The sequence below is a fragment of the Aethalodelphis obliquidens genome, unplaced genomic scaffold (assembly GCF_003676395.1).
Source record: "Aethalodelphis obliquidens isolate GAN/ISIS:26980383/991018 unplaced genomic scaffold, ASM367639v1 scaffold18, whole genome shotgun sequence".
Lineage (NCBI taxonomy): Eukaryota > Metazoa > Chordata > Mammalia > Artiodactyla > Delphinidae > Aethalodelphis > Aethalodelphis obliquidens.
This window is the reverse complement of record NW_020837962.1, coordinates 11,395,286-11,418,934: the sequence shown is the minus strand read 5'-3', so window position 1 is coordinate 11,418,934 and position 23,649 is coordinate 11,395,286. Positions and strand designations below refer to the sequence as shown.

The 23,649-nt window shown below is 48.2% G+C and overlaps 1 protein-coding gene across 1 annotated transcript in view; it reads left to right on the top strand.

Moving 5' to 3' along the window:
* The window catches only part of PDPK1 (3-phosphoinositide dependent protein kinase 1), a 71,817-nt gene that overhangs the window by 11,878 nt on the left and 36,290 nt on the right, over window positions 1-23,649 (top strand). The window contains 3 exon segments of the mRNA XM_027117729.1: window positions 15,530-15,796; window positions 18,773-18,815; window positions 19,080-19,217. Of these exon segments, the coding sequence (XP_026973530.1) occupies window positions 15,530-15,796; window positions 18,773-18,815; window positions 19,080-19,217 (448 nt within the window).

The window sequence follows — 23,649 nt, the reverse complement described above, 5'->3', positions numbered from 1 at the left end:
CCTGTGCTGCATCTGCTGACCCTCCTAGGTCAAATTTCATCCCTTGCAGCCATCAAGGTTAATAGGTACTGGGAACCAACTGGAAGATCTATCTTTTCTTCACCCAGGGGTCATCGTTTCTTTTCTGTATTTAAAAAAAAAAAAATCAAATTGGGACCCTGACCATATATCTGAGACAGCTTTGTCTCCTGCTGTTTTTCACTGAGTGTTTTGCATGAGCCACTTCCAGTGGCTGTGTAGTACTCCTCTCTGTGGGTCAACCATGAGTAGCCATTGTCCTGTTGTGGACGTTTACACTGGCCATTTCCAGCCGTTGGGAGTAATTTCTTTCTTTCTTTTTTTTTTTTCTCGGTACACGGGCCTCTCACTGTTGTGGCCTCTCCTGCTGCAGAGCACAGGCTCTGGACGCGCAGGCTCAGCAGCCATGGCTCACGGGCCCAGCCGCTCCGCGGCATGTGGGATCTTCCCGGACCGGGGCACGAACCCGTGTCCCCTGCATCGGCAGGCGGACTCTAAACCACTGCGCCACCAGGGAAGCCCGGAGTACTTTCTTAATGAATGTTTTCATAATATAAATCTTAGTATGAATTTGACTGAACTAGATTCAGTGTAGCAGAAATTGGCAAGTCAGAAGGACTTGAGCCTAAGATGTGATATGGAAGTGGTTACTGAATGCTTCCCAGGAAGGTCCTGCCAATTTGGGACCCTACTTTCTTGTTCCCTGGGTCACATGGAGTATCAGCATCAGACATACCCTCTACCAGCTGGGGAGGGTTGAGAGCGAGTTTGAATCTGGCTTCACTGTTGGGCTTTTGACTTTGGACAGGGACCTGATCTGTGCCTCAGTGCCTCCATCTGTAAAGGGATGCCAGTGGTCCTTACCCCCAAGAGTTGTTTTGAGGACTGTGATAATATGTGTGAAATGCTCAGAAGTGTGCGTGACAACAACAAGTGCTTAATAAAAGTTATTTTTAGAAGTAGAGAAAAATGGCAGTTCATTAAGTCCTTTTAAGCAATATTATTTACAGTTGTATCTATAAGGGGTGTATATTGAGAATTTAAAACAAACTTGCATGTGCCACCACCCTGTTTTAAACGTAGGATTTTACTAGGCTCTTAGAAGCCCTCTGAATGGTTCTGCTGATTGTAATCTCCTCCCTTCCAACCCAGAAGTCACCTGCATCCTGATGTTCATGTTAATCAAGTTAATGGCATGTAAAGTATACCTTTATGCAGTTCCAAAGTATCCAAGGAAGTTAGAAGAGCAAAGAAATCCTGTATTTCAGTGTTTCATAGTATGTTTGTGGTATGCACAAAGTTAATGTTGAAGGTACAGGTTTATTAGCAAAATTCAGACATTGTTTACTGAGTCTTGGGGTCTGTTAAGCCTGTGTACTAGACTTTAGGCGGCTGGCAGCTGTGACCTTGTGTTCTTCCACCTGCCTTTCGTTGGGTGAGAGGCTCCGAGGGGCTGCAGAAGAGAGTGGGAGGACAGATTAAGTGGTCACCCTCGGGGATCACCCACTAGACGCTTCTCCCTCTCCTGGTGCACTTTCTCCAAGCTGCTCCATGGAACAATAGAAAGTCTTACTCGGGTCTTCATTTAAATCCAGTCAGCCATCCACCTGGAGCTCCTAAGTGTAGTTCCATGCTGGTTAGGATGAGCTGCATTTTGCTATGTGTCGAGTTGCACAAGAGCATTGGTGACCATTTGTGTCATGTGGGCCAGCCTCCCGGTCTGCCTGTGGTTGAAGGCTAATGTGGGTGGAGCATGTGGCGTGGTCTGTGTTACAAGCGCCCATGCCCCGCAATCCCCTCCCACCACTTTAGGCAGTAGCCATGCCTGGTCTGCCCTGTGAACACAAGACAGATGTATTTCACAAAGTGACTTTGAGCTCCTGTCTGTTGTGGGCACCCAGCAGCCCTCAAGGGGTGGGTCAGTGTTATACACCTCACTTCACAGAATAGTAAATTACGGCTCAGAGAGAGTGTGGCTTACGCGTAGTTACCCATGATTTCAGCTAAGTCACCTTGGGTCCTCGATTTTGCTCCTTCACTCTAGTTCTTCATGGTAGAGGTCTGGGGTTTGGGGAAGGTGGCAGTGGTTGCTGTCCCTGCCTCTGCCAGGTTTTCTGTGCTGGGCCTAGCTTTGTGGACTTTCTTGAGGTGAGAGAAGGTTCTTACCAGAATGTTCTTTGCCAGTGAGCACGACTGACTTGAGAGCAGTGTCCCTTTGGGGATGAGCTGGTCGGATTTTATGGCAGTCTACCACCCCCCTTTATGCAGGGGCCTAGAGGGAGGTGTTCCTCTGTGCGGTGTGTTGGCTGTACCAGTCGAGGGCCTTTCACAGCACACTCTGCCCAGGCAGCATTTAAAGGCAGCTTAGCCTTTTGAGTTTGAGATCCTTTCTCTTGCTGGCTGGAGTCTTAAGCTGCATGACAGCATCTTGACCATAGAAGGCCCTGATTTTGATCTTGATTCCTCTCCCAGTGTGTTAGGGAGCCCAGCCTTCCTGTATCATTTTGTCTGCCTCACAGTTAGAATTGGGCCTCCTAATTCAGTATATAGTTAATTCAGTTTACTCACAGATAAATATAGTATGTGGAAGGGGGATGGGCTTCATTTTGGTCTTGAAGAGCTTATTTTATCATCTGATGACCCTTGGTTGGGAAAACCTCTGTGTGTGTGTGTGTGTGTGTGTGTGTGTGTTTGTCTTCTGTGTTATTTAATCATAAAACTGCTTATAGGGGCTTCCCTGGTGGCGCAGTGGTTAAGAATCCACCTGCCAATGCAGGGGACATGGGTTCAAGCCCTGGTCTGGGAAGATCCCACATGCCGCAAAGCAACTAAGCCCGTGCTCCACAGCTACTGAGCCTGTGCTCTAGAGCCCGTGAGCCACAACTACTGAGCCCTCATGCCACAACTACTGAAGCCAGCGCGCCTAGAGCCCGTGCTCTGCAACAGAAGAAGCCACCACAATGAGAAGCCCGTGCACCGCAACGAAGGGTAGCCCCCGCTCCCCACAACTAGAGAAAGCCCACGCAGAGCAACGAAGACCTAACATAGCCAAAAATAAATAAATAAAGTAAATAAATTTATTAAAAAACAAACAAACCAAACCAACTGTTTATAGCATGCTCCCTTGGAGTCAGCTTGAGTGCTTTGTATAGATTAACTCATTAAATCCTCACAGCAAACCTGGAAGGTCCTGTCCTCCTTATCCCTGACTATTAGGTGAAGTCTGAGCCACAGAGAGGTGACATAGTGTGTTCAAGGTCAGATGGCCGGTCAGGAGCAGAGCTGGGGTCCCAACCTGGCAGAGTACGAGTTCTCACAGTTTGGTGGTAACTTCTGTACTTGTACCTGTAACTTGTTTGTGGGAGGCAGCAGCTATTCATATGCAAAAGGTTTGGACAGTTTAGTAACTAATGATTAAGCATTTGCAGCTGTTTATTCTTGTGACGTCAGATTCTTCCTCAGCAGGTTTGTAGGTAGAAATTTTAAACTCTTAAGAACCAAGACATGTTTAAAGCATCTAGTTGCAATTGCTCAAATACAGGGTGTGTAGGCCCCCAGGTTTGAATCCTTGGCTCTGGTGCGGAATAACAGGCTCCCTCCTCAGGATGAAAGACTGTTTCTCATCACACCAACCCTGAGTCTAGCTTCAAACTCCCAAGCTTGTTCTTCATATGAAATCCTTGCTTAATTTGCACTTTATCCTTCCTAAAGAGATAAAGACATAAAGAAAGATCCAGAGGGATCTGAGGAACATCAGTCAGCCCTTTTTCCCTGAAGTCAACTCCTCTGCTTCCTGGTGCTGACTCAGGGGCTGTTTGCTGTTTTCTTTTCTCCTTCTAGTCCCTAGGGCTCAAGTAAGATTGGGCTCCTGGTATCTGTTAGTAGAATGAATAGATAAATCACTTTTCATTGTAAAGTGTTTCAAACTATATTTCATAACAGAGGAGGAGAAACCATGAGTCTTCCATCCTAACACAACCTCTCTGAACCATTTTGGAGAAGAAATCATCTCTTCAGCTGAACCCTATCCCATGTTTAGACACAGCAGGAGCCTTGGGAAGCCACCCAGGCCACTGGCTGTGGCTGCTCCCCTACACACTTGCAGTGCCTTCTGAAACCTGCTGAGTTGTGTCCTCTCTCCACTTCCTCATCTGACCCTCGTAATACTGTCTTGCCACCAGGTAATTAAGGTCTGAGGTGCGCTTTACAAATATATGACTATGTATTTTAAAAATAAGCTTCCATTTACCTGGCAGTAAACCTAAGGGTTAGTGAAGTTGTTGTCTGCAGCTTTGGAAGAGGTGAGGTGTCTAGTATAGGAGACTTGACGGAGGTAGAAAAGAAATCTGTGGGTCATTGTTTTCCTTTGCCCCAAATTCATTTGCATTTTAATCTATTTGTCAGTCAAATATTTATCACAGGGCTTCCCTGGTGGCGCAGTGGTTGATAATCCACCTGCCAGTGCAGGGGACACGGGTTCGAGCCCTGGTCCGGGAAGATCCCACATGCCGCAGAGCAACTAAGCCCATGAGCCACAACTATTGAGCCTGCACTCTAGAGCCATCGAGGCACAACTACTGAGGCCTGCATGCCTAGAGCCCGTGCTCTGCAACAAGAGGAGCCACCGCAATGAGAAGCCCGCACAGCATAACGAAGAGTAGCCCCTGCTCGCCACAGCTAGAGAGAAGCCCACATGCAGCAACGAAGACCCAACGCAGCCAAAAATAGAAATAAATCAATAAATAAATTTATTAAAAAAATATATATATATATTTGTCACATTTAGCAGTTTTGAATGTTGGATACTGGATATTTTGATGTTCATATTTTCCTAAGCTCTCTAGTGGTTGAGCAATGTATTGCATAGTTAAATTGAACCTTGATGTGTTTTTGGTGGATACGAAAATGTAAGTCCATCGCAAATTAATTTTCCCTTGAGAGTTTCTACCTCTAAGAGGAGACTGCTGAACTTAACACTCAAAAAGTCAAAGAAGTTGAAAATCCTAAGTTTTTATATACAAATTGTTGTGAAACCAGTTGAAGTCTACAGAAAACGCCCAGTTTATGGACAGTATTTTTACAAGTTCATTTGGAAGTCAGTTGTTTAAGACTTGGGCTTGTCTTCCTGACAGAGATGCTCTTGCAGAAGGGTGTCGTGGTCCTGCTCTGGGGAGGCTGTGAGCACACAGGCGCCCTCCTGCTTACTCAGTCACATGACACGGTGACAGGTGCAGGATGAGGTGCATGTTGAGTGCAGTTAGGGGGGTGTGACCCACTTTTCCAGAGACATCCCAGGTGTTGGATGTTCGTGGCGCTGGTTTTCCTGGCCAAGTTCAGTTGAGAACAGCCGTCCTTCCTTGTTCACAGTAGAGCTGAGCCACAGACATGGCTCCCACTTCATGCAGTTATGGAAGCTTGTTCTGACAGCCACACAGGAAGCAGGAGAGAGGAGCACAGGAGGAGTCCTGTCCTGTGGGGGGATTTAAAGGATGCTGGTACTGGGAAGTGGGGGAGAAAGGGTGGGGGTTGGGGCCTGGCCTGGTCAGTGCGAGGCCTTGGCCACAGGGAGCTACTGGTGTGAAGCTGTTGGTGAGGCAGGCTGCAGCTCCCAGCCTTCTCTTGGGTGTGAGGTGCTTGCATTTGGGGTGCACCTGTGTGTGTAGGAAAGGCCAGCAGTCATGACTTGTGGTGACACAGTGCCTACAGGACCAGGTAGAGAGCTGTGTTCTTGAGAACTTGTGACCAGCTCCATTTTATTAGGGAGGGCGAGGATGGGGGACAGGGTACTGTTGCTTTAAATTTCTCCAGAGACTTAAATTTCAGAAGCTGTTGAGGAACCAGATTGTATTTACTTACCATAATTTTGGGTCACCAAATGGGTGGTAAGCTGATTGGGCTGTGCTGGGAGGGAGTGACTCTCCCAGGGCCCTGGGTTGCCTGGGCACACAGGGCTGCACTGCCTCTGCAGGGCCCCGGGCTGGAGGGCTGGAAGGAGCTCCTCGGGAGCCTGACCCCCGCCTCCACCCCTGGGCCACCGTATAGTGAGTGTCCTCCAGATCATGGCAGACCGTCTCAGAGTGCTGTTTATGCAGCTTAATTACCACCTCAAATGTGAAAAAAAATCAGCCCTTTAGAATAATAGCTGTAGTACAAATAAGCATTTGGGCTTTTCACACTGGAAGAGGGCTTTTTTCGTAGGTTTTTCATTTTATAATTGATGCTTTTAAAGTGCTTTAAAAGGTAATATTTCGACCATCATTTTAACTGCAGAAGTGAAACTGTTCATTAAAACATACCCATGCCAGCGACTTATGACTGCAGGAAGAGAAAGCATGAGCACTGAGTTGTCACTATGAACATCTCTCCATCAGTGAGGGCCCATGAGAGCTGGTCCTGCACTGAGGTACTTGGCTGGCGTGCTATGGCCGAGGCAGGAAGGAAATTGCGGAATTCCATGAAGGAGAAAGGCTGCCATGACAAGTCCCTGTGTCATCACGCCCATAAAGCTGGAGCAGAGCAGATGCTGCTGTGGCGCTTCCAGAGCGGCAGTGGTCTGGTGTTCAGCATCTTCAGCCCAGGTCTGATGAGGGACAGTACAGCCAGGGTTAGGCTGGCATCAGACTCTGGTTCAGGAGGCACCAGGACTCTTATGGCAAGTCCCATTGCTCAGGCTTCCACCCTTGTGGTTTGAGGTGCCCAGAAGTGACCCCAGGAGGAGTGTTTCAGGGACCCTGAGGTCCTGCCTGGCATCCAGAGGTTTTGTCTGGAGGTGGCCCGTCCAGAGGGCCAAGCTGGACTGTTGTGAGTCTAGAGCTGCTCCTGCCTTTGGGCCTTCTCATTGCCCAGTCCTCTCCTGGGAAGGCGTTCCCCACCTCCTTGGGTCTTTGTTCAGATGTCACCTTCCTAGTAAGGGTTTCTCTGATTATTTAAATTTGTACCACTCCCATCTTCCTTCCCTGCTGTATTTTTCTCACAGTTATTTATCACCATTTGACACACTGTGGATTTTACCTGGCTTTTGTTTTTTGGGGGGAGTCTGTCTGCTCCTACTAGAATGTGGGCTTCTTGAGGGCATGGGCTCAGTTTTGTTTTTTGCTGTATCTTCAGTGCCTAGAACAGTGCATGGCACATAGTAGGTGCTCAGTGAATATTTGTTGATGAAGTGGATAAAACAGCGTGGTCTTGAGGGTACTACTGCATTTACCTTAAATCACTGAAGCTGCTATGAAGTGCTGGTGGTGGCCCTGCCGTTTCTCATAAAGCATGTGGTGGAAAAGCAGATATGTGTGTATGTCTGTCTGTATTACATCATCTGTTATTGCCATTTCAAAAATCCGGAGTTCATTCTACACTTCACTTGGATGTTGATTTCAGAATGACTGGTTTTTCCTTCTGACTCATAAAGGCTGCTGAATCTGAATTTTGAATCTGAAACATTAGGGGAAAGTGAAATTTTGAAATGCGTGATGCATGATTAGCTATTATTATATTTCATATTTTGTATGTGAGTATTCCCCTTCCTGCCACTGCAGCACATCTAAGCCGCTGTCACCCTCCCCTGGACCTGCTGCAGCCCTCTGACCGCTCCCCCCCCACCCCCCCAGCACCCTCTGCCAGCCCCTCCCCAACCTACGCTCCGGCCTCACAGCACTCATCCACTTCTGCCATGGCTGCCCTCACAGCTTTAATCTGGTAGTTCTGTAAATGATATTGGGTCTGTCACTGTGTTGGGATGTAGCTTCCTAGGGGTAGGGACCATGCCTGCCTTACAGCGAAGTCCCTGGACCTTCGCTAGCACAGCGGCCATGTTTGTTGAGTAACTGGGTTAAAAATGTGGTTAATTTACCTTTTTTGAGAAACACTGATGAGCAAAATGAGTGCATGTATTTTTATGACATAACAGAAAAGCATGGCTTTGGAGAATAGGGTGTACTTAACAGAAGTCACTCCACATCTAGTCACTCCAGAGCTGTCTGTGCTAGTGAGTTAAAGGTCTTGGCGCTCTCCTTGACCCTCCTGGGACTGTGTGCACTGCGCTGCGGGATGCACTATAAACTGTGGCAAACAGCAAAATATGCCTGCTGTGTGTGGGGGGATGAAGGGGTGGAGAGGTTCCTGGGGGCAGTGGCGGAGTCCTGGGCATTTGAGGTGGAGGGGGATGGTGGTTGTGCTCTGGGGGTGAGGCCGGCAGGTGTATGTGTGTAGACATACAACATCCTCTTCCTGCCCCCTCTCAGCCTGGCCCCAGGGTCATGTTTCCACCTGCCAGCGTCTCCAGAGCACACACTCTGTTTCTCTCCTCTGACTGTAGTCAAGCCTTTTACTTCAGTGCCCACCAAACTGAAGCGGGCGTGGTTTAGCTTAGGCTCCAGAACGTTCTGCACCTGTCCAGAGCATGCTGACAGTTTCAGCCAGCTACCAATGACAGAGAAAGACGGCTTACTAGTTTATGTTAATTTATACTGTTATGTTTAACATAAACATAACTAGGTTATGTTAATTTATAAGGTGGCATGTATCCCTTAAAGAGAGGCTTATCAGCCACCTTCATACCTCTCATTGAAGTTGCGCTTTTGGGCTGGATGAACTTGCCAGGCATCTTGTAAAAGTGAGAGTTGGCATCAGGTGCATTAATGTTTACAGGTGGGAAAATCCTGTGCTCCAACCTTTACCGTGTGACAGGTTCTGGGAAGTATACAGGTAGCCTGGGCATCTTCCGTGGCGCTTATCATGGACGGGTGTCAGGGAGGACGTGAGCAGGTTTTATCCAGCACGATTTTCTACCTCCTACCTTGTCATTGCCCAGCCAGATGCTGCTCGGTGTCATAGGTCTGGAGGCAGGTCCAGCTCTGTTGAGACAGCATGTTGATTTTCAGCGCGCCTCGTGGTTGATTTCTGCATGTCTACCAGAAATGGGCAGAGTTGCGAGTTGAGGGCTGCCGCCTGGTTGGTACCTGTGTGTGGGGTCGGCCCAGTTGAGGTCAGGAGCAAACCTGTATTTTCTAAGGGACAGTGCTCTCCTTTGAGGACCTGTTCTGGAGACCTTTTTTTTTTTTTTTTTCTTTAAATAACCATAGAAACTACTTTGATGAAAAGGAAAGAAAGCTCTCAGAAACATGTACTTGTCAACGAGTGTTTCATTAGACTTACCTTTCACTGTCTTTGGAGACCACTCTCCGTGGGCTGGACGGGTGTTCAGTTATCATTATGGAAGCTGGAGCTGAAGACCCTTTCCTCGGCAAGTATTCCTGAAGCCAGGATAAGCATTCTTCACTGTGCTGGGCCTTCCCAGGGTGTTTGACATCAGGGTCATCTGTCCCTGGAGTAGCCAGTTTGGTGGTGTTTGTCACGCCAGGTCTTGCTTTCCGTGGCTGTGGATGCCTGCAGGCCCTGCCTCCTCATCCTTGCTGCTCTTGGCTGTCACTTCCAGCACCTCCCCTCCCAGAGTTGAGCTTCTGCCCTCCGTGAAGAAGCAGTGGGTTGTCCCTCGCCTGTGCCAGAAACCTTCATGTGACACATACGTTGGCGCCTTTGCTAGAATTGTCATTGGGTCCAGAAGCATGTCTATGTAAAATTACATTTTTCCAGGTCCATGAGTCAACTCATCACGTTTTGCTATTTAAAAACTTCATGTTTGAGATTTTATTCAGTAGTTCACTTGTCAGTTTTGAATTAAAAGCAACATTTGCCACTGTTCTGTGCATCTCCGGTTGTCTTCTTGAGCCTCACTTGGCAGGAGGCTGGGCGCACAGGTGAACTTAGATGAGGTCGGTAAACAGGCCCACACTTGGTGGGACAGGTGCGGTGGGGGTGGGGCACGACAGAGACAGGCGGTGCTCTCCCCTCCCCTATCTCGTTGGGCAGCGATGGCCCCCGGTGGGCCTGTGACCAGGCCTGTTGGAAGCAGTGCTGTAGTGCCTGGGACGGTGCTGTGTGAAGTGCTGGCTCTTTCTGCTTCCCCTCTCTCGGCGTGTGTCCCTTTGGGTCACACAGTCCTGCTGCTCCTCAGTCCCGGGCCTGAGGGTCTGCACTCGGAATGACCCTGCAGGCCCAGGGAGTGCTTACAGACACAGGCCCAGAGCTGTGTCTGGGAGCCCTGTGAGGTTCTTGGTGCTCCCTGGGCACAGCTCTCGGTCATCGTGCAGCTGGCCTGGCTGGTGAGGACAGTCCAGGCCTATCTTGGTTCTTGATGGGCTTCAGCCTGGTGACTGTGACCTCTTCCCCACTTACCACTGCCTTCGAGGACAGAAAGTTCCAGCTAATCTCCAAGGAAGTTATTGAATTTGATTACACTTCTGTTAAGATTGTATGCGTTGTTTATAGGGACAAATCATTAAGGTACTGACTGACCACAGAGCTTGGTCCAGCCCTTGGTACCTCTCATGAGATAGAGTGTTTATGAAATGCATAAGGCACACTTGACTTACTGCGACCCATAGAGCGTTCAAGAAAACAGCAGTTTGCCATAACTAAATGGTGTGTCTTGGACTCCCATTCCAGCTAGAGAGCCTGTACTGCTGGTCACGTTTGTGCTGTGTGCCACATTTAAAAAGCCAGATTCTCGGGCTTCCCTGGTGGTGCAGTGGTTGAGAGTCCACCTGCCGATGCAGGGAACACGAGTTCGTGCCCCGGTCCGGGAAGATCCCACATGCCGCAGAGCGGCTGGGCCCGTGAGCCATGGCCGCTGAGCCTGCGCGTCCGGAGCCTGTGCTCCACAATGGGAGAGGCCACAACAGTGAGAGGCCCGCGTACCGCAAAAAAAAAAAAAAAAAGTCAGATTCTCTTAGATATTTTTTACAAAGCCAATTAGTCATATTCTCCTAGTATTTCACTGATGCTATGCCTTGGGTTAATTCCTTCATATTTGTATACCTTACCTGAAGTGATAATGATCTTGACAGACAAATAAGTAAAAGAAGCTTGCCCTCTCCCAGCTGTGGTGCAGCTCCAGAGTTGGTGGTGGCTCCTTGGTTGGGAGCTGGCATGTGGTGTGTCTTCTGGGGTGACCCTGCCTGAGCTGGCCTTCCCGGGGCTGGCCTGCCTTGTGGAGCCGAGGTTTATATGGTCTTTTGGGGACTGCCCAGACTCCTGCCTGTTCTTGCCACCTGCTGCCTCACTTCTCCACCTCCGTGCTCATCATGTTTGGGTCACAGGATGTTCTGTCTAGATTTGTTTTTTACTTGTTATCTTAAAATGAGCTTCTCTGTCTCCAACTTTTCTCTTGTGGTTGAGCTGTCACCCTCTGCAAACCATTGGTTACTGTGTGCTCCCCTGTCTTGCCTGTTCTTGGTGCACTTTCTACAGGCTTCTTAATAGTTCTCTGAAGTCTCCCTTCCCTATTTTAATGGAGAGAGAAAATTTTTATCCTTTATGAACAAACATATACGCAGTATAAGAAACAGAGCTTTGTATGGCCACAGTCCCTTAGCTATTTTAATTAATTAATTAATTAATTAATTAATTAATTTTGCGGTACGCAGGCCTCTCACTGTTGTGGCCTCTCCCGTTGCGGAGCACAGGCTCCAGACGCACAGGCTCAGCGGCCATGGCTCACGGGCCCAGCCGCTCCGCGGCATGTGGTATCTTCCCAGATGGGGCACGAACCCGTGTCCCCTGCCTCGGTAGGCGGACTCTCAACCATTGCACCACCAGGGAAGCCCTGTGCACAAGCTTTTAAGTTTCATTAGGTCCCATTTGTTTATTTTTATTTCCATTTCTCTAGGAGGTGGGTCCAAAAGGATCTTGCTGTGATTTATGTCATAGAGTGTTCTGCCTATGTTTTCCTCTAAGAGTTTGATAGTGTCTGGCCTTACATTTAGGTCTTTAATCCATTTTGAGTTTATTTTTGTGTATGGTGTTAGGGAGTGTTCTAATTTCATTCTTTTACATGTAGCTGTCCAGTTTTCCCAGCACCACTTATTGAAGAGGCTGTCTTTTCTCCGTTGTATATTCGTGCCTCCTTTATCAAAGATAAGGTGACCACATGTGCGTGAGTTTATCTCTGGGCTTTCTATCCTGTTCCATTGATCTATATTTCTGTTTTTGTGCCAGTACCATACTGTCTTGATTACTGTAGCTTTGCAGTATAGTCTGAAGTCAGGGAGCCTGATTCCTCCAACTCCGTTTTTCTTTCTCAAGATTGCTTTGGCTATTTGGCGTCTTTTGTGTTTCCATACAGATTGTGAAATTTTTTGTTCTAGTTCTGTGAAAAATGCCATTGGTAGTTTGATAAGGATTGCATTGAATCTGTAGATTGCTTTGGGTAGTATAGTCATTTTCACAATGTTGATTCTTCCAATCCAAGAACACGGTATATCTCTCCATCTAGTTACTTGAGTTTTTTTGGTGCCTAATCCTTTGCGTGTTTCGTCGTTAGAAAAAGTCTTTAGGATTTACAGATTTGAATGAGATCTTATATATAAATTAATGTAGTCATATATGATATAGCTATTTTTATAACAGTTTATTGAGATATAATTCATATACCATACAATTCACCCATTTAAAGTGTATTTCAGTGGCTTTTAGTATATTCATGAGGTTGTATATCCCCATCCAATTCCAGGACATCCTCATCATTCCAAAAACAAACCCATTAGCAGTCATTCCCCATTCTCCCCTCCAGCCTCTGACAACCACTAATTTTTCTTACTCTATAGATTTGCCTATTCTGGACATTTCAGATAAATGGAATCATACAGTATGGGGCTTTTGTGTCTGGCCTTTTTCACATAGCATAATGTTTTGCGTGTTCATCTGTTTTTTAGAATATATCAGTATTTCCTTTTTATGGCTGAATATTCAATTTTATAGCTAGATTACATTTTGTTTATCCATTTATCCGTTGATGGTCATTTGCGTTGTTTCCACCTTTTAGTTGTTATGTATAATGCTATTATGAACATGCTTGTGCAAGATTTGTGTGGACCTATGTTTTCATTTCTAGGAGTGGAATTGCAGGGTTATGTGATACCTGTTTCCTTTTGAGGAACTGTTGTAATGTTTTTCAACGTGGTTGCACCATTTGACATTCCTGCCACGAATACGATGGTTCCAATTTCTCTTTGTCTCCATCAGCACTTGTTATTATTATCTTTTTGATTCTAGCCATTCTGGTATGTGTGAAATGGAGTCCCATTGTGGCTTTGATTTGCATTTCCATAGTAACTAATGATGTAGAGCATCTTTTCATGTACTTATTGGCCATTTGTATGTCTTTTTTGGAGAAATGTTTATTCAGATTTGTTGCCTATTTTTTAACTGTGTGGTTTTTTTTTAATTTAGTTGTAAGAGTTCTTTATATAGTCTGAATACAATTCCTTCAATTCCTTTATCAGATATATCATTTGAAAATATTTTCTCCCATAATTGGGTTGTCCTTTCACTTTGTTGGTGGTGCCTTTGAAGCGCAAAAGTTTTAAAATTTTGATGAAGTTCCTTTGACCTGTTTTTTTCTTTTGTTCCTGTGCTTTTGGTTTCATATCTAAGAAACCATTGCCAAGTTCATAAAGATTTACTCCTATATTTTCTTCTGAGAGTTTTCTAGTTTTATTTCTTACATGTAGATCTTTGATCCATTTGAGTTAAATTTTGTCGTGGGAAAGGCATCCAACTTCATTCTTCTGCATGAATCTTCTCACCCACGTGTGTATCCTTATGCCAATACCTCATTGTCTTCTTTCTATCTTTCTTTCTATCTACCTATCTATCTATCTATTTATGGCTGCGTTGGGTCTTCATTGCTGCACAGCCTTTCTCTAGTTGTGGCAAGCAGGGGCTACCCTTTGTTGCTGTGTGCGGACTTCTCATTGCGGTGGCTTCTCTTGTTGCGGAGCACAGGCTCTAGGCACGTGGGCTTCAGTAGTTGTGGCATGCAGGCTCAGTAGTTGTGGTGCACGGGCTTAGTTGCTCTGTGGCATGTGGGATCTTCCCGGACCAGGGCTTGAACCCGTGTACCCAGCATTGGCAGGCGTATTCTTAACCACTGTGCCACCAGGGAAGACCTGCACTGTCTTATTATAGCTTTGTAATGAATTTGGAAATTAGGTAGCGTGAGTCCTCCAGTGTTCTTTTTTGAGATTGTTTGGCTATTCTGGGTTCCTTGAATTTCCATATGAAGTTTAGGATCATCTTGTCGATTTCTGCAAGGAAGCCAGCTTCTTTTAATAGCGATTGCATTGAAAAATTTTAAAAACTTGTTAGGTTTTTGAATTTGTTTAAATAACTAAAAAACATATAATTCTTTAATTTGTTTAGAGGTAAGTTTGGTGTGTAGTGAGCAGTTGGGCTCTAAATCAGTTATTTTTCAAATTGTTAAGCAGTTATTCCACTACTGTCTTTTTTTTTGAGCAGCTTATTTCTTTTTAATTAATTAATTAATTTATTTATTTATGGCTGTGTTGGGTCTTCGTTTCTGTGCGAGGGCTTTCTCTAGTTGTGGCAAGCGGGGGCCACTCTTCATCGCCGTGTGCGGGCCTCTCACTATCGCGGCCTCTCTTGTTGCGGAGCACAGGCTCCAGACGCGCAGGCTCAGTGATTGTGGCTCACGGGCCCAGTTTGAACAGCTTATTTCTTGTTAACTATAACTTTTACATGTAGTTGGCAATTCTTGGGCTCTTCTTTCCATTAAGTTATACTTCTGTGTTCCAGGACTGCTAGGTTAAAATTCTATTTAGTTGTGGGGTATAGTTATTTGTTTGTTTGTTTATTTCTGCTTTGGGTCTTCGTTGCCACGTGTAGGCTTTCTATAGTATAGGGGCTGCTCTTTGTTGCGGTACGCGGGCTTGTCATTGCAGTGGCTTTTCTTGTTGTGGAGCACGGGCTCTAGGCGTGTGGGCTTCCGTAGTTGTGGCTCGCCTGCTCAGTAGTTGCTGCTCACAGGCTCTAGAGCACAGGCTCAGTAGTTGTGGCGCACGGGCTTAGTTGCTCTGTGGCATATGGGATCTTCTCGGACCAGGGATCGAACCCGTGTCCCCTGCATTGGCAGGCAGATTCTTAACCACTGCGCCCCCAGGGAAGTCCGGGATACAGTCTTAAGCTAGTCTGTTCAAACCCTGAGTGCCTTCTGTGTGTCTAGCCTTATATCAAATGTGAGTGGGTGAGCAGGGGAAGGGTTCTGGGATGGGAGACAACGTGGTCACAGGGTTGGACCAGCTTTCTCTGTGGACAGGGCCACAGATGATGTTTAGGCCAGGCAGTGTGATGGGAAGGCCAGCTGGCCATGGCTGGGTGGGGGTGGGGGAGGTGTTGGAGACTTACACAGAACTGAGGGAGAGGGTGAGGGCAGGTAGGTTCTGGGTGCTGGGGTCTGTGGGCACGCAGGACAGGGCAGGGTGGAATTTGAGCGGGGAAGGGACTTGGGAGAGGAGGGCAGTGGCCCGAACTGCATGGCAGAACATCAGATGGTCTGCCCTGTGCTTGGTGGTGTTTCAACGATGTCAACACTTCAGTTCATACATTTAGGAAGGGTGAGCCACTTTGAATCTTACCTCTTTTTTCCTGTGTCCACCAGTATGACACCGTTCCTATTCAGTCCAGCGTGGTATTATGTTCCTGCCCGTCCCCATCAATGGTGAGGACCCAGACTGAGTCCAGCACGGCCCCTGGCGTTCCCAGCTGTGGTAGCAGGCAGGGCCCCACCATGGACAGCACCACGGCCGAATCCCGGCCAAGCGCCAACTCGCTGCAACACGCCACACAGCCGCCACCACAGCCTCGGAAGAAACGGCCAGAAGACTTTAAATTTGGGAAAATTCTTGGTGAAGGCTCTTTTTCAACAGTGAGTACAGACTGCTGCTGTTTGTTGAATGAGGGTGTTTTCCTTGGGAGTACTGGCCTTTTTTGGGACTTGGAGCTGGGGGACTAAGACACTACAGTGGTGTTCTACCCCAGAGGAGGGTCTCAGGCCCTTGGGGATTCCTCTCCTGTTGTGAAGGTGACTTGGGGCTGGCTACCACCAGGCAGATCATGTGGTTTAAATATCTAGCTCATGATTTTGTAGGGGAAAGCTTTAAAAGGCATTTCATGATCTTATTTTTAATTTTCTCAAAAAATGCAGTTAGATTGTATTCTAAGTTACATTTCATATCATTGTGTCCTGTTAGCAAGACCCTGGGAAGCTTTCCTGTTCCTTAGATTAAACATTAGTGTTGGTGTATCTCTTCGTAGTTTTGGGGAAACATTTAATGACCTTTGTTATTTCTCTGTTATTTTTAAAATATAAAACAGTACACCATTGACATTTGCTAGAGTTGCAGCCCAAGATCTGCTAGCTTCCAGATTTTTGTGTCCTCAGTTTCATGGACAGAATTACTATCACAGCACTGTCAAGTCACACTCAGGGTAATTCTTTTTGTTACCTGAGAGAGTTTTACCTATCTTGTGGTATTTTTCCTCTTAAAGCAAAGATATGAAGGTTCAGAGCTGCCCTTTGCTGAGTTGGAGGCCTCATGTGGCTGTGGCCGGGCCAGAGGCTTGCTGCAGGCTCGGGAAGGCCAGAGCCCCTGTCCCCTGGCCGTGCCTTCAGAAGAGACAGATCCTTGCCGCTGTGGTCTCTGAGCTGGGCCCAGCATGGGCTGCAGCTCCTCAGGCCAGCAGGTCCTGAATAATGAGACTTGCTTGCCTGGCCTTTGGGAAGAAACCTCGTGTGAAATTTGTTTTCCTTTTCTTTTTTTCCATTTATGAAATAATTCAAAATACAAAGAACATGACATACTGGGGCTCACCCATGTTCCCAACATTGTTTTAAGTGTTAACTTTTGCTCCTTTTACATTTTTTATTTAGATTTTTTTATTGGCAGTTTTTAAGTTAATGAAAGAATTGGGCCCTCATGATAAAAACCTTCAACTTTGAGCATAATCCCCAGTAGGTCTGGTACTCACAGGTCCTTGCAGAAAGAAAAAACTATTTTGAAAAGAATCTTGGGTGTTCTTTACAGTTACTTACATGAGTCCAGTAAAAGAAGAAGCGTTCTCTCTCCTTTTCTCAGCTGTACTTCATTGGACATTTATATTGACTGGAAAATGAGGATGTATTTATGAAATTCCCCTGTGTTCCTGGGTTTCCACCATGGGTAAAAAAGTAGGTGCCATCTGTTCTGGGTGACAGATTCCTGATGTAGAAAAGCCCCAGCTGAGATTCTTGTCATCCCTGTGCCAGGGTGGTGCCCAGGAAAGTGCCGTGAGCCTGGAGCCTCCTTTCTGGTACTGTTTGGAATCCTGCAGCCTTGGGTCTCAAATTATATGTGCTACCCTCAGTTCCTTCTCACCATTCCTGAAATAGAGACAACCTGAAATGAGGTTTCCAGGGGAGGCAGCTCCCAGGCTGGATCCCCAGGTAGGACCTTCACGTGATGGAGCCTGCGCTGGAGAGGGGGAAGCCTGGTCCACTGCCGCCGGCAACCTGAGGGTGATCCTGATGTCTACTGCCCCTGCAGTTGGCCCGGGCCATGTGGAGGGACATAAGGAAACTGCATAGAACATGCAGAGTTCACACAACAGAAAGATGACATAAATATCTCCTTCAGATAGGATTCCATTAAATATTAGCACTCAGTGTTTTTCTTCCTTTTTCCTACTTACGTAGCTAGTACATGCTGCTGTGAAGAAATTTAGCATTACATCAGTACATAACCTAGAGAATGCCAGCCCTTCCCTAGCCCACTCTCCTTGACTCACCAGCGCCTGAGAACAATCCACACAGGTTCCTTTCTCCACAGAGATCTTTAAGATCTTTCCATTTGAACACATATAATCCGACCTTGTTCTTAAAAACCGCAGGGCTACATACAGTGCTTTTCCAGGGTCACTTCTGATGAACTTGGTGAAGAATTCCCTAACGGAATATAACTTACAACCAGGGGCCTCCAGAGGTCTTCCCGGAGGCTCCGGTATTTCCCGGGAGTCAGCAGGTTTTCATCTGCTCTCTGGTCCTCGGCTGTTCCCTGTAGGTGTCTCAGGAGAGGAATTTGCACCAGCTGGCGGTGGTGGGGACCACCCCAGCTCACTGCCAGACTGGGCTCATCAGGCATTTGGAAGTTGTTACTCAGGTTGTGCCCAGGGTGTGTTCGTGTAGAAAGTTCTTTTCAATGTGTGTGAGGCCCCACTGGTGCTCTGTCCCCGAAGTAGAGTGTAAGACCGGGCTGTGCTGTGGAGAGGGCATGGGGGGCGGGGGGCGGGTGTGTGTGTGACTGCATGCTGGAGGGAGGTGCTCTCTGCCGGCCGCGGTTCCTGTGCCCTCAGTAGCAGGGATGGGATTTACAGCATCTGAGAGTGGCATCAAGTGAAATGCAACTATTATTTGTAAAAGCCCAAATTCAGGGTGGCCTTTTGCAATGAACATGTACTGGGGACCTATCCATAGAGTTAGTTTTTGAAGAAATTCCCAGTACCCACCTTGTGGAGATATTATTATATGCTGCTTCTTCCTACTGTTTGTGTGAGGGTTATGCTGGTCATAAGGTGTTCCTGAATATATATTTCACTGCATGAGGGGGGACTATTGGCATCTGATGAGGAACTTTCTGGAAACATTTGAGAGATACATGTGTTTCCTTTAACTATTAGAACACATTAACTTAGTCATTGACACTCAGCTATGTTTGTTAGCACAGGACCAAAAATATTTAAAATGTAATTTCGTGGTGGGGGCGGGGTAGCCTGTGTGGTTGGTTGCAGGGTGACTTGTGAGACTCAGTGCCCTGGTTACATTGGGTGTTTTTTTCTCTTCTTTTTCCCCCTTTTCTTCCCAAACCAGGTTGTCCTGGCCCGAGAACTGGCAACCTCAAGGGAATATGCTAGTAAGTAACTAACTCCAGCGAGCTAGGATGCTCCAGTGTCTAGGATGCAGGAACAGCGCACCTCTGGGTACGCGGCCACCTGGCTGCCCAGCCCCTGGAGGTTTCTGTGCTGATTTCAGGGGACAGGACACTGTTGGTCTTAGAGATCACAAATCTGGTGGGTGCGTTTTGTGAAAAACTTTAATTTTTATCTGTTACTTTATGAGTTGTGTCTTTAGTGTTTTCTTACCATTTCCAATTGTAGTAACTTGCTTCTCTCTTAAGTTAAAATTCTAGAGAAACGTCACATTATCAAAGAGAACAAAGTCCCGTATGTAACCAGAGAGAGAGACGTGATGTCGCGGCTGGATCACCCCTTCTTTGTTAAACTTTACTTCACATTTCAGGATGATGAAAAGCTCTGTATCCTTTGAACAGTCAAAGCCTTCTGAGATCACGCCAGTGACCCCTTATCGTTTTGGAACCATGACCCCGTTTTTGTTTTCACAAGTAGCCCCTTCCCTGGAAGGGAAAAGGGTAGCTTATTCTAAATACAGACGAATTCACATCACTTTGCTTTGGGACCCCCTGGGATTGCTGACATTCACTGAAGTAGAACATTACTTCAAGGGAGATCATCACAGTCATTTTTGAGGTTTTTTGTTGGTAAGCTTCATATCTAAAGGATCATTATTTTAATGCTGTTCTTGCTAGACGTTTATTTAAAAGCATGCCCTCATTCCTTTTTAATCAGCATCCTTGGAGTATCTGTCAGGTGTCGAATCCAGTGCTCAAAGCAGGGAAGTGAGAGAGAGGAAGAAGGATCTTGGGCATCCGGGGCTCCCGGGAGGTGGGCACCTTTCTGCCCTCTTTGGCCCTGGGTTGTGGGGTTTGGTTGGAAGGAACATCTTTCTCAGGCTCAGCTGCCAGGTAGAAAGTCTAGGGAGTGACCCACAGGAGCCCAACCCTTTCTTCCTGTATCCAGGACTTGTCCTCCCAGAGACAGCCCCTCCCCAGGGCCCTCCAGCCTCCCCCTCTCCCACCCCTATGGATGTCTCTGATCATCCAGTGCCTGGCTCTCCAGGGCTGTGCACACTGCTTCTCCAGCTGCTTCTCCTGCAGGGACGTCACACCCTGCTGATTCTTTGTTTTATTTCAGGGCATCTCACGTTCCCTGACTTCTCCTGTAATCCCTGAAGCACTTTTTTCTTTCTTCTTTGCTCAGGGTTCAAGGAGACAGGGCACCGTGGCAGTCAGAGTGAGCCATATCTGTGTCGTCAGCTTGTCTCTGGGCCATTCATCATAGAGCCAGGCCCGCCAGGTCTCCTCACTCCCCAGCCCCTCTCCTGCAGTTGTTCTTCCAAACCGGGACTCCCTCAGCCCCTGTTTGCCCAGAGACTCTGTCTTCAATCCCAGCAGCTGCTCTTGGCTTCTTCTCGACGAGGGAGGTCGAACTGCCAAATGGAGTTGAGAGTTTGTTCAAGTGTAAACCTCAGTCTGTGCATCTGTTCTTTTCCTCCTGCCCTTAGGTCTCCAGAGCCCCTTCCCCTCACCCCACCACCTGCAAAGCTTGGCTTCCCCATCCCACCTGGGGGTGGGGGCCTGATCTTAACCGCCTTCCCTTCCCCTCTCTCCCCTCTCCACACATATTCTTCTGGGTTAAAACTTTGCTCGATCCTGTTTCCCCTTTAACACCATTTTCTGGCTCCTTCAACTGTCAGCTGAATGTTTCCTTTTGTTTATTGAGAAGTCCTGGTTGAGTTCCAGGTGATGGGAACATGCTGGTACATGAGGTGAAGGCTCTGCCCTCATGGGGCTTGCATTTCTGTGCAGGAGTTAGATATACACAGGTGATTAATGGCTGTGTGATAGACACTGAGGGAACAAGAGTAGTAGGGCCAGGTAGGAGTTGGTCGGTGGAGAGTTGGATCAGCTGTTTTAACTTGGTGGTCTGAGGAGACGACGTCAGCCCGAGGCCTGGGCAGAGCAGGGGCAGGTGTGCGTATGTGTAGGGGGTACAAAAAGGCTGGGCAGGGGTCAGCTCCTTGGGCCTCGGAGTCCCGGCAAGAATTTTGGATTTTCTTCTAAGTGTGGCACAGAGTCCAGGAGGAGGGTCTGGAGCAGGGTAGCCATTTGCTCTCACTCGGGCTGCTGCTGCTGCAGGGAAGGCTCTTGTAAGTCAAGCTGGCTCCTGGGGGTGGGGCCTCAGAGCTGGGTGCACAGTGGTCCTGTAATTGATGCATCCGTTGATCCTTGCTACTTGAGGCCTGAGTGGGCTACTGGGTGGCTGCCTGCAGAGCCTGAGAAGTCAGGTTGGTGTGCAGATTGGTGGGGGGTGGGCTGGGGTGTCGGTGGGCCGGAGGGTGCCCAGCAGGGAAGAGTTCCAATGAGTGGAGAGAACAGAGTCCCAGGGGCAATGGACCAGATGGTTTCTGGTGGAGGGTGCTGGCTGCCCTGCCAGATAGTGCCAAGTGGTCAAGTAGCTGGGCCCTGGCCTGACCTGTGGATTGCTTCCCATGCAAAGTATTGTTGAGAGTGGCAGTCTGGGGGTGGGGCTGAGGGCTCAATCAAGAGAGAGAGGCAAGGAAAGGCAAACAAAGCAGGTTTTTCCCAGTGGTTTCACCGTAAAGGGGAGCAGTAAAGTGGTCTAGTAGCCAAGAGCATGTGGGGCAGGGAGGGGGGTTCCTTGTTGGTTTGTTTTAGGTCTTTTAAAGTGTTTGCCTCTCCACCTGGCTTCAGCATCGCCCCACGTCCCCGTCTGCTGTCACTGCTCATGCAGCAGCCATCAGTGACCGATCTGTTCTGTATCTCACCTCTGAGGCCACCTAGACCTCTTGCTTCTTGTGCTCCATGGCACCCACGTGATGGTGCTTCTCTTTGAGCCTGTGGGGCTCTCTGGCTGCCAGAATTCCTGGAGTCGCAGGCCTGGGCTTCCTACGGGGCCTGGGGAGAATAAGTCGTGTTGGTTGGGAGGCTCCGGCAGGTCGCACACACTTGACTTCATCTTCTCCCAAGGTCATGTTCAGTAGGATCAGGCACTCAGAGGCTAGATGAGTGAGCTCACTGTCTGATTTCAGACGGGATTGGCCAGAGTAATGCAGGTGGAGGGGACTCTAGGTCTCTATCCAGTGGTGTCTGTTGCTTTTGACATTTTAAGACAAATTTGAAAGCCTGTGGAGATTGCAGGGGCTCACTTACCTCTGACAGGAGCGAGACCTGGGGACTTCTGCTCCACTGGAAATCCTTTGTAATATACAGTGTGTTGGAAGATAAAGAAAAGGAAGCACTCTGCCTGAATAAAAGCCCCAGTGTGCACACTGTCCTCCTTTTAGCTGTAATTTACACATTGGGGAGAGAGGGGAGCAGCTCCTCCAGCGACTACAGGGCTAAGCACACTCTCAGGACAGGTGAGGCAGAGCTGGTGACACCCCTGCAGCAGCCTGAAAACAGGCAGATAGATCCGTGAGGGACCTCCTGGGCACTGTCAGCCTCTTTGCCCTCTGAAGGTTCAGTTTGACCAGACTCAACTCCTGCTCCCCAGAGAGGGCTGAGCTCAGAGAAGCCCTCCCTCCCTCCTTAGGTGCAATGCAGGGCTGGGCACCACAGCCAGCCAGCCAGGGTGCCTTTCCCTCCAGCAGGGATGAAGGCTGAGGGGTTTCAGAGACTGTTGCTCTGCTAACCTGTGTTCTTCCTCCACCTCCCACCTGCCTGTCCTTGTGTGTCGTCTCTTGAAGCTTGGGGACAGGAACAGCACACTAGACCTCAGGAAGCTGGGCTCCAGTCCTGTCCCTCCTTGGCTTTGTGACCTTGAGTCAGTTGCTTAACCTCTCTGGGCTGGGTTCCTCTGCAAAGCGCAGGCATTGGGCTCAGCAGGCTCTCAGGCTCTGCCACAGGCCTGATCTGTGCTCATCGTCCCAGGAATTGACTCGCTCCCTGTGAGAGAGCAGCCTCCCCTCACTGCCCTGGGGCCTTAGTTGTGCTGAGGGAGGTAGAAATGTTCTAGGGTGTGAAATGGACCAATGAGGTCTGAAAGAGTGTTTCTGGGCAATGAGGAACATGTGTGGTCAGAGAGAACACGGGCTTGGAGCCATGATCTACAACATGTCATGTTCAAAACCTGTCGGTCACTTAGCACCACAGCCGAGCAGAGAACTAGAAGTGTCCCTTACACCGGAAACAGGAACTCAGGGAGTGGTCAGATAAGGGGCAAAACCTGTGAAGCCAGAAGAGGCCCTGTGGCCATGGCCGAGCCTCTCACGTGGGCTGCTGGTTTCTGGGAGACTGCGCTCCTGAGTGGGGAGGCTCTGCGGCTGGTCCAGGTCCAGATCCAGGCGGGGCCCCTGCTTGGGGTTGGGTGGGCCAGAGTCTGCAGGCTGCTGGTGAGGAGGCCACGGATACCAGCCTTCCCCGAGGAGGGATCAAAGCAAGGAGAGGAGGGAAGGGGCCCTGGCCGAGACCCTTTGCATTCCCTAGAAGTAAGGTTGGTTTTGGGCTTCAGCTTCCTGTTAAACGTTGTTCTAATTGGAAGGGCTTGGGAGGCCACATGTGGGGCTCGATCACAGGCAGGTTTGAGCAGCTTCGGTTGGTGGTCTCTTCCCTCCTGGGCCGCAACTTCAGGCATCTTCTTTGGTGGGAGATGGCAAGTGCCTTGGCAAACAGAAGCCAGATGGGACACCTTGAGCACAGGTCACCCCTTACCCCCTCGGAGCTGATGCTCAGGGCGGGTGAGGACTTGGGTGCCACTCTGCCAGGGAGTGGCAGAGTACCTGTAGATTTCCATCAAGAGGTGTGGATGTTCGGTGCTTCCAGGAGGAAGCAGTTATATGGGATCCATTTATAGTTTCTCCTCTTAGAA